Here is an 18,934-nt window from a genome sequence, read left to right as displayed (position 1 = left end):
CTTTTCATTTTGGTCGTGTTTAGGCATGTCCGTACAGCTATCAAAAGGCATGTAAAAATGAACATTTTAAAAATTATTTTTAAAAAGCAGTAAAAACATTTATACAGGACATTATGAAGTTGCAATGTCATTAGAAGCCATCTTCCGCAGGCTACCAGTTTGGAACCACCCCCAAAGGCTGTTCTGCAAATAGGCAGGCAAACAGGATGAGAGTACTCCCTTGATTACTCTAATAATAAAAATAAAGAAACCTTCCTTTAGTTGGATAACCCTGCATAAATAGGCAACACAGTTAATCAAAATGTAAACATGTGTGTGTTTGTTTTTTGACACCAGTATAGCAAATATATAACTAGTTGCAACTAGAAGAATTTCTAAATTATCCCACTATCGTGATTCTTACACTTTGCTTCTTGGCTGTGTGCTCCCTATGTATTTTTTCCCATTCATCCTCTTCTGTATCCTGGTCAAATGTTTCAGGGTATGCTGGTAATTTGTCTTTGGGACACTCTTCATAGTAACTCCGAACGTATTTCCCCACAAACCACCCCTTGTATTCTTCAGGCATTTTGCACTCCAGGCCATTATAGTGGACGTTGTAGTGGTGCTTTAGCCAGTAGTAGAGGTAGTGGATGTTGTAGTCACATCTCCAAGGGTTATCTCTGAGCCACAGGAGTTTCAAAAAATACAAGTCTTCTAATACTCCATAGTCAAAGTTTTGCAGACTGTTGTTTGATAAATCTAACTCTTCTAAATGTGTGAGTCCTAAAAAAGCAGCTAGAAACAGAAAACGTTTATTAAACCAGTGAGTAATTAATTGGGTTAAATGCAATCGTATGCTGTTTATAAGAACAAATACGTTAAAAACGAGAGACTTAATTTACCCTGTTGAAAAGAAAATGTTTTATCCCCTCCTTTTTTCTCAGAGCACATACTTCAGAAAACTTATAATTCTAAGTACTTTCTCCTCTCTTTGAAGTGTATACATATCCTTTAGAAAACTAAGGCCTTTTGTCACATTTATGAGTCAGAAATGTCTTTCTCAAGGACCTGGGAGCCCTCTCCTTGAAATGTAATCATGGAGAAAGATAGCACCCCGATCTCCCAGTTTCTGTGGGAGGGTAGAAGCCTTGCTCCAAGTTGGAAAACTACCTCTCATCATAAAGATAAAAGTTTGTTTTCCTCTTGATAAAGCCAATTCACTAACACAGTTGGTCACCTCAATCACCCGGTAAAGTTAGGATTGACTGTGTGTGACAAATGCTGCTGTCAAGTCCTCTTAACTCAAGGACTAGTTATCACTTATCCTGAAAACACGTATGCATTGGATTGTATCTGTTTGGCCATGTAAAATGTGAGAGTTTTTCTCTCTCTGCAATCTCTTAGCAGATTGCCTGTGATGTGCATCACCATCTGGTTTAATGCTTTTTTCTTTCTCTGCTATTTTTGTGGAGAGGATTTCTGTGTTGGGAGAACATTTTTGTGTGTGTTTTTTTCTCAATTGTTTATTTATTTTTAATCTTTATAAGTTGAAAGTATTACATATATCCCTTCCCCCCCCCCATTACCCCCCTCCAGGCTCCCCCTGCCCCCCTTCTGCCTCAGGCCCTCACCTCCCCATTGTCTGCATCCATAGGTTAGGCATAAATGCATACAAGGTCTTTGGTTGATTACCTCCCACCCACCCACTCTCCCCTGCCTTCCAATGAACAAAATAAACAGATGAACAGAGTGGATCCAGAGACGTGGAAGCATGAAACAGGGGCATTTTGGTTTTAATTGTATTTCCCTAACAGTACATGCATCTAAATGAGAAGTGCTAAAATATATTTTTACTCAAACAAAGCTTTCCCCTTGATTAAGCTAACTAGAACACAATATTTTATATGCTTAAAATCAGTTTTAAGTTAGCTTTCTAAAAGATGTATTTTGGGCTCACATGCATTTTTATGCTCACTGGAAAGATGCCACAAAACCGGCATGAATTAGGAAAATATTTCAAATATAAGATATAAATGCATGAAACATGAAATTGTGTCTGGTGATGATTTGAAAGCTCCCTGGGATATCAGTAAACTCTGAAAATGTAAAAAAAAACAAAAAAAAAAACAACTCCAGCCTTTTCCTGGGTTAGTGTGTGGGAATTATATTCCTTTAGATAGTCCTTAGAGTCTAAAAACAAAACAATTTTATCAACATTTTTTAAACATCTGGTTGTGTTTTGGCAAACTATGGTAGCTGTCAGCTTTGAATCATATGTATTTAATTCTGCTTGGGGGTGGATACTTACAACAAATATCAAAGACATAACACAAAATAAGACAACAAGAAGCTTTACTTTTTTTTTTAAAGTAAAGAAATCTAAACCTAGATTATCCCTATTTTAGTTGATGTGGACTGACCCTAAAATTTATAGTTCAATCCTAATTTCAAATATTTTGTTTCGATTTCAAACATTTTCTCATTGCTGTCTTAAAATACTCTTGTTACAGCATAAAGTGTTCTTATTTTGAATTTGGAAAACATGTCCTCATACTAATACCATCAAGCATTTTCATATCATTTTGTTCTCAGACAAAACCCATAATCCCCCCTCAAAAACAACTCTATTTTGGTGCAAAGCAAATAATTGGGGGTGTGGGTAGGGGAGAGCAGGAGGTAGAAAGGAGCAAAAGGTCAGCTCTTGTAATCTTTGTTCTGAAGATACTGCATTTTTTTTCTATTTGCTAACATTTGTGAGTCAATGATCTCAACAATTTACTTTTCTTAAAACAAGTCAGCCCTTCAGATTGAAAGCATGTGTAAACATTCCTAGATTTTATGTTGAAAGCACTACAGTTGTTACTTAAACCATCTGAATCCAGGCACGTTGAAAAGCTAGTTTTCATTTGTTTCTTAAGGGAGGTAAAACCCCTACTAGGGTGTCTTCTTTCCCCCTTTTTCTGCAATAATATCTGGAATTTCATGAGATTGTCATTCACACCTCCTAAAGACTGGCAGATCTTACTGCATTTGTGTATCTACCAGCATAAGTCGTTAAGTAAGCCTACTTTGGCAGGGTGTCATCTCAAAGGGCCCCAAAAATATAGAAGGACTTTTATTATAAAACTTCTTTAGGGCATTTTAAGTGCCGAGAGACTTTTTTGTTCCAGAAGATATAGTATACCAAGGAAAGTGGTTGGCATTTGGTAGGTGTTCAATACACGTTTGTTAACGTAGAACATACTTTCCTGGGACTGAATTGAACAAAGGAGAAAGAATACTACTGCTGCATTTTGCAGCTTGTGTGTCAGCAAGGAAAACACAGCGGGTAAACAACATTAAAGGCCTTCAGGAAAGGCGATCCCAGGGATGGAAAAGGAGTCCTCGAAATTACTAGTGTAAGAACTTCATAACTGATGAGGGGAAAAGACCCTTAGACGTACAACACACCCATTTTGTACTATTATCTATTTCTGTGTTGTCGTCTCTTATTTTTCTCCAGTTTTCTTTACATAACGTAGTTTTGTTATAATTAAAATATTGTTTGCCTTATTATTCACTACTTTAATTAATGTAACTTAAAGCCACTTTTACAGATAGCTCTAAAACTTGTTTGCATGGATACTTTTGTTGTTGTTGTGGTTAATCCTCACCCAAGGATATTTTTCCATTGATTTTTAGAGAGAGTGGAAGGGAAGGGGAGAGACAGAGAGAGAAACATCGATGTAAGAGACCCACATCAATGGGCTGCCTCCCACACTCGTCCCTACTAGGGCCGGGGATGGAGCCTTCAACCGAGGTGTGTGCCCTTGATGGGAATCAGTCCCAGGACCCTTCAGTTCACAGGCCACCACTCTATCCACTGAGCCAAACCGACTAGGGCTGTGTGGATACTTTTGATAGTTGGTTAGCCAAGACCAGAAGGAAATTAGACACCTGCCCAGGGACCTGGGACATGCCATGCTTGTCTTGAGGGTCTGTGGTTCTCCTGGAGCAAAAGAAGGTCCCCACCTCCAGGTCCTTCACCCTGTGGCCTGGCTGGACTGCACATGAGCATGATTATTACTTCATTTGGGAGGAGAGTTGTCTCTGGAGCAATCTTACTCACTGTGAAGTGAAAATTGCTTTGACCTCTCAATTTAAAGATACTCCCAAGTTTGCACTATCTGTACAGACTAGATATAAGTGTAGTGTATTGCTGTTCCCTTGAGAAATGTTTAAAAGTTATGGTTTCTTAATACTTTAAAACAATGTTATTAATACTAAAATATACCTGTGTAGTTCTAGGACATTCATTTTCTCCCATCCAAGTACTAACCAGGCCCGACCCTGCTTAGCTTCCAAGATCAGACGAGATCGGGCGTGTTCAGGGTGGTATGGCCGTAGACTAGGACATTCATTTTCAATTTTCGCTTCTATACTGTTAAAATCTTAATGTTCTATTAATGGCATTAAGTTGCCATTAAGAAAAGCAAAAAATTGTGCTCACAATGTTTATGACATTAACATTGCACTTTTAATAGTATTAATAACCATTTTTGATGGATAAGACTTTTCAAATTAAAATAGCACTGTAAGGGCATGTAGAATATTTATGTTACAAATCTAATATTGCAGCAATTCTCAGTTCTTTCTAAATCCATTGTGTAATTTACCACTCTTGTTTTTGCCAGAGGCTTGCTTAGAAAATGAAGAGATTTGAAAGATGGGAAGAACTGATCTTGATCTAGGATTAGATAAAATATGACTGGCTCTGGTTTGAGGACATTTTATCTTAATTTATGAACTTGGTGCTTAGCAGATTGTTTCAAATTTACTTTAAACAATTTTTTTTAAGTCCTACTTTAAACAAGTTGGAACTTAATGAATAGCAAAGAAAATGCCAAATCGGAATTTCCCTTTAAAAATCACATTTAGAATTTTACTAGCCATATATTCTTATTTTTTTGTATTCTATAAAACACTTTTATTTGAACTAATTAAATAACTGTTGCTTAGTAATATATAGTATTACATACATCATAAAACAACATTTTGGCAAATGTTTCTGAGTGCTAAGCAAGTTTTAATCTAATCTAACTAAACAAGTTCTAATTAAACAAATTCTAAACTAATCACATTTAATTTATTTTTTTATTATTTTATTTTTTTAATCACATTTAATTTAAAGTCAAACATTTTATTATTTAGTTTTTTAAAAACTAAATTGTATTTGCTATAAATGTTGCCATAGGGAGAAAAAATAGAGAACATCTGTCACCGGTTAAAAGGGCTCGTCTGTGGAACTTACCAGGATCGATGAATTCGATGCCATTGCTGCTAAGGTTTAATTTCTTTAGCTCATGAACATCTTCAAACTGCTTGGGCCGAAGTAGGTTGATTTTATTGTATGACAAGTCAAGTTTAACAATATCTGGAGGGATGTTGTTTGGAACTTTCTTCAACTCTGGAAACATTAATAATATTCAGGTTATCAAACCTCCTCTTGCTCCCTTTTGCTCTTACCATTCTTACACCTGTGTGATCGAAGCATCAGCTCTTACAGGGGAAAAGGATAGCTAAAGGCAAAGAACGCCCATAAGAACAAGCCTTAGCGTGTGCCAAATTCTACCGAAGCCCGGTGAGCCAAGTGCATGTCACTTAAGGAGCCACTCATTGCCGAGCTGTTCAGAGAAACTTCCTCAAGGCAGCGGTGAGAAATCAAGGGAACAAGAGGCAACACAGCTCAGTTGGCTCAGTCATCAGGGAGGCGGTGGGTTCACGCCTCCTGCCCTTAGAATCAGCTAGGAAGCTTTAAAAAAAAGGAAGCTAACATGAAATGAAGCATTTCAAACCTTCTATTTGTGTTTTCACTAGTAATTATTGCTTCTTTGATGCATCTTTATTTTATCCTTCTCCTCAGCCCCACAAATAAGCTCAGGTCTCTCCACACTAAAAAAATAAAATAAAAAGCTCTTGACCTTGGCGACCCTCAAGCTGTTATCTTATTTCTCCTTTCTTTGGATGCTAACATTCCAAGAGAGTCATCCTGACTCGTTGCCTGTGCGCCTCCTCTCACACTTACTCTCTGAATTCTTTGATTTAGTTTATGCTCCGTCACTCCGGGACTCTTCCCCGGGGACAGCAGTGCCTGGGCAATAGTACAGTAGGTACAACAGCACCACTGCTGCTGCTACCACAGGCACCGCCTCTGGAAGAGGAGGCCAGGTGAGAGGTGAATAGGAAACCAAGGCTCATCTAGTGTATCTCCTACTCTTTATGTCTGTCTGTAAACCATGCTTTTAAAAAATATATGCAGTGTGTTTATTTTATATTTTAGCATAATGCTTGCTCTTTCTCTTATCCCTTAGGAAAATATTCTGAAGAGATCTTATCCCAAATAAATAAAATCAGAAACAAAAGAGGTGAATTAAGTAGGGCAAGTAAAACCAGGTTAGTTTCTGTTCCCACAAAAGGAAACTAGAAGAAACAAGTAAAACGTCCAGATTCATTGATACTTGAGAAATAGCATGGCCTCAAAACTTCCTGAATAAGGAGAGATGCTTTGAACTGAGTAGAGTAAAATAAATTTATGAAAAGTGGTAGCCATTAATCCATAATGCCCCTTTTGGTACAGAATAATTTAGTTGTTGATAAATTCTCCCAAATATATGTAAAAAACCCTCTGTTATTTATGATTTCTTAACCCATAGTATAGTTACTTTAAAAAAGACTCAGGCTGGGAGAAACCAAGATGGCGGCATAGGTAAACACCTAAACTGCTGCCTCGCACAACAATTTCAAAACTACAACTAAAAGACAAAACAGACATCATCCAGAACCATAGGAAGGCTGGCTGAATGGAAATTCTACAACTAGAAGGAAAGAGAAAAGCACACTGAGACTCAGAGGAGCTGCAGGAGGCAGAGGTACTGAGACGCGTGCGCGGCTGGCAACTAAGTGCGTGGCTGGCTTTCTCAAGCGGGAGGGAGACAAAAACTCCCGACTGCTCTGAACTCCAGTTACGGGCGAGACTCTGGGGACCGAGACTCATACGGGATGAAACTGAACTGTCGGGAAAGAGAAAAGCATACTGAGACTCAGAGGAACTGCGGAAGGCAGAGGTACCGAGGTGCGCATGCGGAGAGGGTGGGCAACAGAGTACGCGGCTGCCTTTCTCAAGCAGGAGGGAGACAAAAGCTCCCGACTGCACTGAACTCCAGTTCTGGGCGAGACTCTGGGGACCCAGACTCATTCAGGGAGAAACTGGACTGTCTGGCAGTGAGTAGAACTTGAGGGTGGCTTTCTCTCAGAGGTGCTTGCAGCGATTACCACGGGACACTGAGATATGGGGGCCTATTAGGGCAGGGCTGACAGGAAACCAATGCTGTCTGCTCTGCCCTGAGACTCTGCCCCATCCAAGCTGAGCACAGAGGCTTTTGCAAGTCTTGTCTCACAAGGGTGTCTCCAGCACAGAAGTTCTCCCAGCGTAGGCACAGCTGATCCTCACAGCCAATTGGCCTGGAGGTCAATTCCTCCCAGTGATACCAACAACAAGCAAGGCTTAACTACAACAAGACTGTGCACACAGCCCACAAAGGGGTGCACCAAGAGTGTCCACCTCAGGTAACTGGGGAGGCTGAGCCACTGGGCCATATAGGACACCTAGCACACAAAGCCACTCTATCAACTCAGGGAAGCAGCCAAAATGTGGAGACAAAGAAACAGGTCACAAATGAAAGAAATGGAGGAAAGCAAACGATTGGATATAGAATTGAAAACCACAGTTATAACGTTTTTCAAGAATTTTCTAGAAAAGGCCAATAAATTTAGCGAGACCCTCGAGGATATGAAAAAGGACCAACTAGAAATTAAGCATACACTGACTGAAATAAAAAATATTATACAGAGATCTAACAGCAGACTAGAGGATCGCAAGAATCAAGTCAAAGATTTGAAATACAAAGAAGCAAAAAACACTCAACCTGAAAAGCAAAAAGAAAAAAGAATCCAAAAATATGAAGATAGTGTAAGGAGCCTCTGGGACAACTTCCAGCATACCAACATCTGAATTATGGGGGTGCCAGAAGAAGAGAAAGAGCAAGATACTGAAAACCTATTGGAAGAAATATTGACAGAAAACTTCCCCCACCTGGTGAAAGAAATAGACTTACAAGTCCAGGAAAGGAATGGAATCCAAACAAAAGGAATCCAAAGAGGACTACACCAAGACACATCATAATTAAAATGCCAAGAGCAAAAGACAAAGAGAGAATATTAAAAGCAGCAAGAGAAAAACAGTTAGTTACCTACAAGGGAGCACCCATATGACTGTCAGTGGATTTCTCAACAGAAACTATGCAGGCCAGATGGGAGTGGCAAGAAATATTCAAAGTGATGAATAGCAAGAACCTACAACCAAGATTACTCTACCCAGCAAAGCTATCATTCAGAATTGAAGGGCAGATAAAGAGCTTCACAGATAAGAAAAAGCTAAAGGAGTTCACCAACACCAAACCAGTATTATATGAAATGCTGAAAGGTATTCTTTAAGAAGAGGAAGAAGATGAAAAAGGTAAAGATAAAAATTATGAACAACAAATACATATCTATCAACAAGTGAATCTAAAAATCAAGTGAATAAAAAAATCTGATGAACAGAATAAACTGGTGAATATAATAGAATCAGGGGCATAGAAAGGGAGTGGACTGACAATTCTTGGGGGGAAAGGGGTGTGGAGGGTGCGGGAATAGACTGGACAAAAATCGTACACCTATGGACAAGGACAGTTGGGGAGTAAGGGCAGAAGGTGGGGTGGGAACTGGGTGGAGGGGAGCTATGGGGGGAAAAGAGGAACAATTGTAATAATCTGAACAATAAAGATTTATTAAATTAAAAAATATATAAACAATGCTTTTATGCTATAACAAGTAAACATACAAAAATATTAATTGTTGTCATTGAACTTCCACCAAGTTACTATTTTATTAATGGTATTTAATTTTATTTTGCAATAAATTTTCATTTAAGTGAAAAAAAAAAAGACTCAGGCTTATCCCTTCCTCCCCACCTCCCACTTTGTTGTTGTTAATCTTCACCTGAGGATATTTTTTTCTATTGCTTTTCAGAGAGAGTGGAAGAGGGAGGGAGGGGAAGGAAGAGAGAGAGAGAAAGAGAAACATCCATGTGAGGACACAGATGCACTGGTTCCCTTCCACCCCCACCCCACCTGGGGGGCAGAAACTGAACCCCAGCCCAGGTACCTGTCCTTGACTGGGAATCAAACCCATGACCCTTCAATGCACAGGGTCCAAGCTCAAACAACTGAGCACACCGGCCAGGGCTTTCTCCACCTTTAACAGCTCAGAATCCATGGTCTTTAATGGGATGATATTGGTAGTTCTTTCTCTAGTATCCTTTTTTTTCTGTTAAATTTGCTTTCTCTTCTTGATGGGATCTTAGTATCAATGTGCAGGAACTGTTCTAAGTTCTCTAGCAAGTATTAAATGAGAAGAACCCTACGAGCTAAGCAGCATTATTATAATTTTATTTTTTATTGTCTTTAAATATTTTTTATTGATTTTTTTTTTTAGAGAGAGAGAGAGAGAGAGAGAGGAAAGGGAGAGAGAGAGAGAGAGAGAGATAGAAACATCAATGAGAGAGAAACATCTATCGGCTGCCTCCTGTATGCACTCGACCAGTGATCAAACCTGCAACCTGGGCATATGCCCTGACTGGGAATTGAACTGGTGAACTTTTGGTGCATGGGATGACACTCAGCCAACTGAGCCACATCAGCCAGGGCATATTATCCTTTTATAGATGAAGAAACTCGCACAACTTGCCCACAGTCACATTCCTAGGAATTAAACATAAACATATTCACCCAGAATCTATGCTTCTAACCACTATGCTCTGCTGCCTATGCATGGCACCTTTCTGTTTCATTGATGTTGTTCCACCTGCTTAGAATCCTCAAGGTTGGCATGTAGGGTGAAATAGGGATAGGGGAGCAATTGGGGTCAGTCAATATATTGGGATGGCCATGAGACCTTTCTGGCTCTGTACATATTTAAAATAACATCTCCCTGCTTTCAAGTGGGTAATAATAATAATAATAATAATACCACCACTCCTTGCTTTTTCTCAACAGTAGTTATCAACTACCATAGTATATACATTTCAGTGATTTTTTTTCATTTCTCACCCCCTCCTCACAATGGAAGCTTCATGAGGAAGGCTTAGAACAATGCCTAATCCTATATAATAAACCCCTAATATGCAAATCAACTGAACAGCAGAATGACCGGAGGAATGACTGGTCGCTATGCTGTGCATTGACCATCAGGGGTCAGACACAGGAGCTGCAGGAGCTGCCCCCTGGTGGTCAGTGCACTCCCACAGGGGGAGCGCCACTCAGCCAGAAGCCGGGCTCACTAAGAGGCAGCAAACCCGGCTTCTGGAAGCTGGGCTCACGGCTGGTGAGCACAGCAGTGGTGGCAGGAGCCTCTCCCACCTCAACTGCAGGCGTGTGATAAGGGAGCGAGGGGTCCTGGACTGTGAGAGCCTTGGACTGTGAGAGGGATGTCTGACTGCTGGCTTAGGCTCTATCCCCGGGAGGATTGTGCCTAAGCTGGCAAGCAGATACCCCCCAAGGGGTCCCAGACTGCGAGAGGGTGTAGACTGGGCTGAGGAACTCCCCCCAGTGCACGAATTTCATGCACCAGATGTCTAGTATATCATAAATAAATAAGTGATATGTGGCAGACACCTTTTAAAATGGCACCTAATGATCCCCTTTACTGCTATTTATACCCTTGTGTAAAACCTTCCTCTTGAGTATGGGTTGAACCTAGTGATTTGCTTCTAACAATGCAGCAAATGTGATGGGATATCCCTTCCATAATTAGGTTATAAGAAATTGTGACTTTTGTTCTGCTAGCAGACTCTCTGTTGCTGGCTTTGATGATGCAAGTTGTTATGTTGGAGAGGCTCACATGGCAAGGAATTCAAGGTGGCCTCTGGCCAGTAGCTGGCAAGAAATCCAGGTCCTCAGTCCAACAGCTCTTAAGGAATCAAATTCTGCTAGCAGCCATATGAGCTTGGAAGGGAATCCTTTCCCAGTTCAGCCTTCAGATGAGATCATAGCCCTGAGCCCTGGTCAACACCTTGATTGCAACCCTGTGAGAGATTATGAAACAGAGGACGTAGCTGAACCATGTCTGGTTTCCTGGCCCACAGGAAACTGTGAGATAATCAAGTGTGTTGTTTTAAGCCTGGAAGTTTTGGGATAGTTAGGCAGCAATAGATAACTAGCCCTTGGTAAATAATAGGAGCTCATTAATGCTTGTTATGTTTAATGATTCAGGTTATATATTGAGGCCTCTTGTAATAAAAGTACTTTGAAAATTTGGAGTGATCTTATTTCTGTCCTCCAATAAGACATGGTTCCATTTGACCTAGAGCTGTATCTGTCAACATACTAAAAGGTGAAAGATTTTAAGAGTTAAACTTATTATAATGGTGCAACAGTGGGGTAATCCTGACCCTTTAGGATCAGCAAGACCCTAACTGGAGAGCTATGGTCTCTCTTGGGCACTACATGTAAACAAGGAGATGGAGATCCTGGTGATAATTGGAAACCACAGAGACAATTGAGAAGACATTAGAAATGATTTCTTGTGCTGTGTGCCCATCATGGTGTAATATACAGATCTTGTAACATAGAAATCCACACCTGAAACATGTATGTTCACGTTGACCAATGTCACCCCAATGAATGAGAAAAAAAATTCTTGGCATTTAGCATTTGGAATAGCTATTGAGAATGGCTATCACATCTTCTTAGAAGGTTTTTAAAAACAGAATAGAGCTTTAGTTTAAAATCTGGAATCCCACCTCTTCTCACTTCTTCCATTGCTACCACATTGGCCCATAGCACCATCACCTCTTATCTGGGTTATCCCAACAGTATCCTAAACCTAGGTGATCCTGTTAAAATGTTGTAAGTCAGATCATGTCAGTTTTGTCATCTTCCCAGATGACTTCCCACCCTCCAGGTGGCAGAATCCTGCAGTGGCTTTCCATCTCACTCTGAATAAAAGCCCAAGTCCTCACCAAGGCGCTATAAAGCCATTAAAGGCGGTAGGTCTTCCTTGACACCAGAGTCAGCATATCCTAGGTTCTGGACTTGTATCAAGACTTGCTTACTGAACCCACATCTGCTGGGCTGGATCTGAGACCACTGGAGGACAAGGGTTAACCACAAATAAATGGGTAGAAAAAAATGTTTATGAGAACACCCTGAAACCCCAGCTTAAGCAATGCGGCAGACCTGTGGATGCTGGAAAAGGAACATGAATTGCAGAAACAACCTTGGCGTTGTTAGCAGCAGCCCTGAGTAAAAAGAGGATCCATAAGTAATACCAGGAATTGCAAACCAAAGCCTTTACTAGTATGGCTTGGAAAATCATAGAAAAATTTTATTATATTGATGAATATAAACAGTTCTTTAGTTCTTTTACTTTAAACTTGAATGAGAATTGAAAATATTGGTGTAAAGCATGTTTGTTTTGATAAAGATGACATAAATACAAATTTCCCCAGGCCAGAGGTCAAATTTGACCAGTGTTCCATTTCTAGACCAGACACCACATGGTTAATTGTTGCCACCCGAAATCCTTCGTAAACCCTCAACAAATACCATATTTACTTGATTATCACCCCTGACAAGCCTTGCCTCTTCCCCAACCAAGTCTTGCTGATTTTGAGGAGGAAACTGGGAAGTTTTCTCCATGTAATTTCCCATTTAATAGTCTATCTTGGTTGCCAGCAATGTCAGAACTACTCTGAAGGCTTAGTAGTAGAGGGTAAAGAGACATAAATGGGCCTGTTTATTGCAAATAAAAAAATCTTAATTATTGTTCAAGCCAGTGGTGAAATTAACTTCAGAGGCTACTGGGAACAATTGGTGGGCATAATTCTCCCCAGTCCTAATCTTAGAGGTAAAATGAATCCTTAAAACTGGTAAATTATTCTGGTAAATGTGAAGCTAAAAGGCAGTTTTAAAACTGCTACTTTCATGTATTTTTGGCAAATCAATTTACCTCAATATGGCATAAACATGCCTTTCAACTAATCTTACATTTATTCTCTTTGAAAGACTAAGTTTTGTTGGCAAAGTGCCTGTCTCCCAGTGAATAAAGCTATTATTTATTTTTCTTACTGTCAGATGTTTAAGGCAAAAATAGTGATCTTTGAGGTCTATGTGGTCATATTGTGGTCAAACTGGCTCATATTACGGTACCCTGCACATACCATCTGACTCATCATCTGTCAGCGGGGAGAGGCACAGCTCCTGAGCTAGGGGATCTGGATTCGGGTCCTTGTGTGGCACCATGTCATTGGTACACTGCATAGAGCCTAAGGAGGAGGGTTCAAATTCTCATAAATGTTCCTGGGTTAACAGAAGTACCCAGAATATTGAAGAGAGAGACGACATTGCGTAGTGCTCCATGGCGTGGGAACTGCTTGGGGACTGCCTGTGTGGCCTTAGGAAGACAACGTAACTTCTCCACACCTCAGTTTCCGCATTTATAAAATGAGGATAACAGTATTTCTTTTAAGGTTGTGAGCAGTACATGAAGTAATGCATGAAGCCGCTGACTTAGGCACACCAAGCATTGAGGAGACAGCTCTGATTCATTATTAATGCCAGCTTCACTCTTGATGGCATGTTTCAGGCTTCTTCAGAGCCTGCATAGTGTCCGACATGTGGTGCAATCAAGACTATTACCACATCCTGGCAGGGAGCTCAAGATGAACATCGCAGGACAATTATTCCTAGCATTTGACATTTATTACCTATTTATAGAACGGGATACGGAAAATTACAGTGAATTATATTCAGATTGTCATACTTGAAGTCTAGACATGATTTTTAACTCCTATGTATTTTGATTTGTAAAGGTTACTTAAATTACTGCTTTACAAGCACAAAGAAAGCAGCTTAGTTATTATCATCCATCTGAAGCACATGCCCCGGGCCAGGCAGCACCAAAGGGCATTTAATAGACTTACAGACATCAACAATATACCAAAAAATTAAAAATAATCAATAGATTTATATTGATTATATTAAAAGACAAGACTACTATTCATTTTATCTAAATTTTTTCTACATTTTAAATCTAAAAAGTACAGCCTCTGATTTATGTATTCTTCAACACGTGGAGGAACTTGAGTTGTCTTTTAGTGCAATGACCTATGTTATATATGCTGTTTATGTCATTAAATTTTATTTATATTGTTTCCCAGTAAAATAGTATGTGTATTTTTAAAGCAGAGGGAATGAATTTATGAGCATATATGGAAGGTTGTATTTAGACAATAAGTGGAAGAAATAAAGCAATAAATATATATTTGTATTTTTGTAAGTTTATTTTTGCCAAGAGAAAGACAAAAATATCATGGAAAAAAGACAAGGCAGAAATAGGCTCATGGGAGAGGGAAAGGCCCAAGAATAGAAAAGCAGTAAAAAACAAATTTCCTAACAAGTTATCTCTTCTTAAATGACAGTGTAGTCTAGCTACAGAAGTCTTCAACTTTGTGTTGTTGGCATTTTTTTCTCAGACAGTTAATAAACTTAATCATACCTACTTACTCTCTACCACCTGATGCACCAAGTGCAAATTAACTTTATCTTGAAGATAGAACCTCAGCAATATCAAGAAATTTTTCTAACCCAAGTCTAGAATTAGTAGCTTTGAATTAGTTTTTATTTTATTTTATTAAAAATATTTTTATTGATTTCAGAGAGGAAGGGAGAGGGAGAGAGAGATAGAACATCAATGATGAGAGAGAATCATTGGCTGCTTCCTGCATGCCCCCCACTGGGGATCAAGCCTGAAACCTGGCATGTGCCCTAACCGGGAATTGGTGACCTCCTGGTTCATGTGTCAATGCTCAACGACTAAGCCACACTCACCTGGCTAGTTTTTAAATATATAGTTCAAGTTTTTAAGCACTACAAAGGAAACCCTAGTAAAACACACTCCTCAGAATGAAGCACTACTCACCGTAACAATATTTGGGAAATTCCACCCAATCTGGCCACAGAGGCACTACATATGCTGACTTTCTGGAATTCTCTAATGCTTCTGTTGTTAAGACAGCTGCTTGCCTGAATATAGTTAATGTTAGAAGACAGCAGGGTCAAGTAGACCAAGGTTCAAATTTTGGCTTTGCTGTTTACCTATGAGACCTCGCTTGGCCAAGTGACTTGACCTCCCTGAGGCTCATTTCCTCAACTGTAAACGGGTAGTCATGGTGTACAGGACCGAGTGTGGAATACCTGGAACATAGTAGGCTCTCAATGAGCACTCTCTTACATTCAGGGGACCCCAGAATGGCATCTCCCGGGTGACGATGCTGTCATGGCTCTGCTATAGCATCAAATCGTATACAATTCACAGGGTATCACAAGTAAGCAAACCTTTCCAAGCCACATGGCTGTGATGTGACCCAACCAGGTGCCACCTTCCAGAGTCCAACAGAGTGGGGCAAGGCTTGAGCACGACCTCGCTGAGAAATGAACAAACTTCCTGCTGGCTCAGGTTGCCTGTTTCTTCAATGTCAACAAATTCCTGGAGCCTATGGTTCCCTGGAGAGGAGCCAGAGTGTCTCTGTTCTGCGTCTTCCCGTTCAGTTCTTAAAGAAACAAAACCTCCCCCCAAGTAAGTGGAATGACACCATGCCCCACAAGGCCCTAATCCAATGACATGTGGCTTTAATGACTATTACAAATAAGTTATTAATCCATATGCATGAGTGAAACAGACACTGTCCTATGGCTTGTTAGCCTAGGGTAGATTAGCGGTTCCAAGACCACACTTTGAGCACGTCTTCACAAACATGTCGGCAGCGTTACTAAAACCTCCCTTCTGTTTTATTCCATGAATGTATCCTTAATGTGCAAACCCTGCACAGGACTAGCCTAAGATTGTGTGGGATAAAAAAACCCGGTAATGATTTTCAGGAAGCAGGTCATATTCTGGAAAGATTCCCTTAGTCTCATAGTTCTTTGATTAAATACTTTTAACTTAGTTTTTCCCGCCATATTTGTGTGTGTTTTACTTTGGGTAACCTGGGGCAATTAAGATACAGGATGTTAGCCAGTGCTTATTAACCCTTTGCACTCGCTCGCTTTTTTCTCGATTCCTTTATTTTAATGCTAACCGTGTCGAGTCACACTCGACATCCGAGTGCAAAAGGTTAAAACCTGAAGACCCAACTATGAGCGACACCATCGCCGCCTCCCCCCTGGCCTCCCTCTGACAGCGCTCTCGCCAGCCCTGCTCGGCACATGGTTCTCCCTGAGGTCACCATTTCCCCACACAGGCACACCACGTTCTGGCTTCACTTGGGGTAAGTCAGGTTATGTAAACAGCCTTCTGCACTTGCTTTCATGCCCGCTGGTTTTCCTACATCAATTAAATTACGTTAGATTTCAGATGAAAAGAATTCCTTACAGCCACAGCTCGCCAACAAGCGAACCAAAGTAGGACCCGAATTGCTGTCCCTCCCACCCTCCTGAAATGTCCCCTAAGTCACCAACCATCTTGAGTTTGGACTCCAGCACTGTCATCGGAGAAAGACTTCCGGGGGGAAGTTACACCAGAAGTTCCAAGGCATGGCTTGGTGCAGGAATGAGTTGTAAGATTCAAAGAACATTTGAAATTGCCCATGAGAAAGAAAGAGCAAGAAACGTGACACACTGGCCGGTGTTGGCTCCTCTGGTTGGAGCTTCATCCCTTGAACCAAAAAGGCGGCAGGTTCTGATTCCCCATCAGGACGCATACCCAGGTTGCAGGTTCAACCCCCAGTGGGGGTGTGTGTGGGAGGGAACCAAGTGATGTTCCTCTCTCACACTGGTATTTCTCTCTCTCTCTCTCTCTCTGTCTCTCTCTCTCTCCCCCTCCCTCCCTCCCCTCCTCTTTCTGAAATGAATGTAACGAAAAAGAAACGTACACACCTTTTCTTTTGCAGTCCAGTGTTTGTATGGGAAACACGTAGATGTGGCAAAGAGAAGAGTCCACCTCAGGCTTGATGACCGGGGGTCTCCCTGACACTTGGGGTTTCGGGTCCAGCGGTTCCTTTTCTTCTTCATTACACAACTCTTCTGATTTTATCTGCCGCAGCTTTTTATTTTTTAGTTCTTGTGGGCTTGCGCACTTGGCATAGTTCCCCAAATTTCGGTTCTTTGGGATCTGCAGCATTGAAACTAGCGTCTCGATGTCGCAGGTACAGTGCCAGGGGTTGTCGTAAAGGCGCAGGTAGCTCAGGAGAGGTGTGTAAATGAACACTTCTTCGGTCAAGACTTTGATCTGGTTATGCTGCAGTAGGAGAGTGGTGAGTTTGTTTAAACCAAAGAAAGCCTCGCTCTCAATTTTGGAGATCTCGTTCTGTTGCAGATCCAAGCTTTTCAGCTTTTTGAACTTGGAAAACATGCTGTTCTTTAATATGCGGATCTTGTTTCTTGCTAACAGCATGTGCAGCAAATCGTGAGGCCAGCCGGGCAGCACATAGACCAGTTTTCTTTCTTGGCAATCTAAGTATTTCTCATGAAGATACGTGTACACTTCGCAGGGGAGGCCCGGTGCGTAGCGTTTGACCGGGTTGGAGCCTCTCCGGCCCCCTCCCACCCGGCCAGGATTCGCTCGGCTTCTCACACCCCCAGGGTTTGCCTTGCGGAGCTCAGCGGCTTTACAAAAGAAAAGCAGGATTATGATGGTAACCACGCGCATCCTGACATCCAGCTGGCCCCAATTACTTGGTATGACAGATGGAACAATGAAAGTATTCCTTTGAAATCCAAGTTGGGATAATCTTAACTAATGCAGATCAGGAACAATGAGATCCAACTGAGGTATGGTAGAGTCCCTAGGTTGCAGGGAAAGAAAAAATTAGTTAAGGACATTGTAAGCACCGTTATTGACAGATAATTGCAGCTTTTTTTTTTTTTTTAAGCAAGACATTCCAGATAATCAAGGCATATGCCGAGCAGTGCTGTATAAAGGCTCTGCACCCTCCAATTGCCTTGTTTAGTGGCTAAATGTTGGAGCCCTGAGTGTGAATCAAGGCTCTCCTAGTTGCTAATCTGTGCAACCTGAGGCTAATTACTTCACCTCACCTTCTGCCTCTGTAAAATGGGACCGAAGATGCCTCTAGTGTTGTTGAGAGGATGAACCGGGCTCCTGTGTGTGACACACTTCACAGTGCCTGACCCAGGGGAAGCACTCCACAGCGTTAGGCTTAGCACTGTGAAAACCGAAACCTGTAGTTTATCAGCACATTGGATTCAAGAATTAAAGGGTTTCCCCCTTGCAGCCTAGAGATGTGCAAAAAAAAAAAAAAAAAAGAGGACTCAATGGCTGTCATCCTGAGCTCATTCTTTTCTTTCATTTACTGTCTCCCAATCGCCAGTCATGTTGCATGTGGACGCCAGAAATGCTCAGGGTAAACTGAACTGTCCTCGGCATCTCCTGGCTCAAGGTCACCTTTCTCAGCGATCTCGGCTCTGCTGTATTGGAGGTCACACCCCTTCCCACTCCTGGCTGCTCTCCACCTCTTTCTTGTTTTATTTTCCTCCAGAGCACTTATCACCATCTGTCAAAGCAGATATTTCTTTTGTTTATCATCGTCCGGCCCCCTCCCCCCGAAACAAGGATGTAAACTTCAGCAGGGCAGAGATTTTTGTCTCTTTTGTTCACTGTTGTATTTCTGGCACCTGTAGAGTTTCTCGCACGAAGCAGATTCTTGGCAAAAACTTGTTGAATGCATGAACTACTCTCAAGTTAACTATTCTATAAAAATCTTAATCTCATAAACTTAGTTATTATATTTGGGAGGCAATCTATTTTTTCCTTAGCCAGCAAGTATTATTGATGACTTCCAAGATCTGCACATATGAAA

At 41.0% G+C, this 18,934-nt stretch overlaps 2 protein-coding genes across 2 annotated transcripts in view; one reads left to right on the top strand and one right to left on the bottom strand.

Moving 5' to 3' along the window:
• FBXL13 (F-box and leucine rich repeat protein 13) overlaps positions 1-18,934 on the top strand; it is a 152,803-nt gene that overhangs the window by 46,352 nt on the left and 87,517 nt on the right.
• Positions 380-17,766, bottom strand: LRRC17 (leucine rich repeat containing 17). The gene is made up of 3 exons (XM_008149754.3): positions 16,995-17,766; positions 5,273-5,428; positions 380-777 (listed from the first exon to the last, which is right to left on the bottom strand). The coding sequence occupies exons 1-3, from the start codon at positions 17,764-17,766 to the stop codon at positions 380-382; spliced, it is 1,326 nt and encodes a 441-aa protein (XP_008147976.2).

This window comes from Eptesicus fuscus, chromosome 14, assembly GCF_027574615.1.
Source record: "Eptesicus fuscus isolate TK198812 chromosome 14, DD_ASM_mEF_20220401, whole genome shotgun sequence".
In the NCBI taxonomy this organism is placed as follows: Eukaryota; Metazoa; Chordata; class Mammalia; order Chiroptera; family Vespertilionidae; genus Eptesicus; species Eptesicus fuscus.
This window is presented reverse-complemented; position numbering and strand designations above follow the sequence as displayed.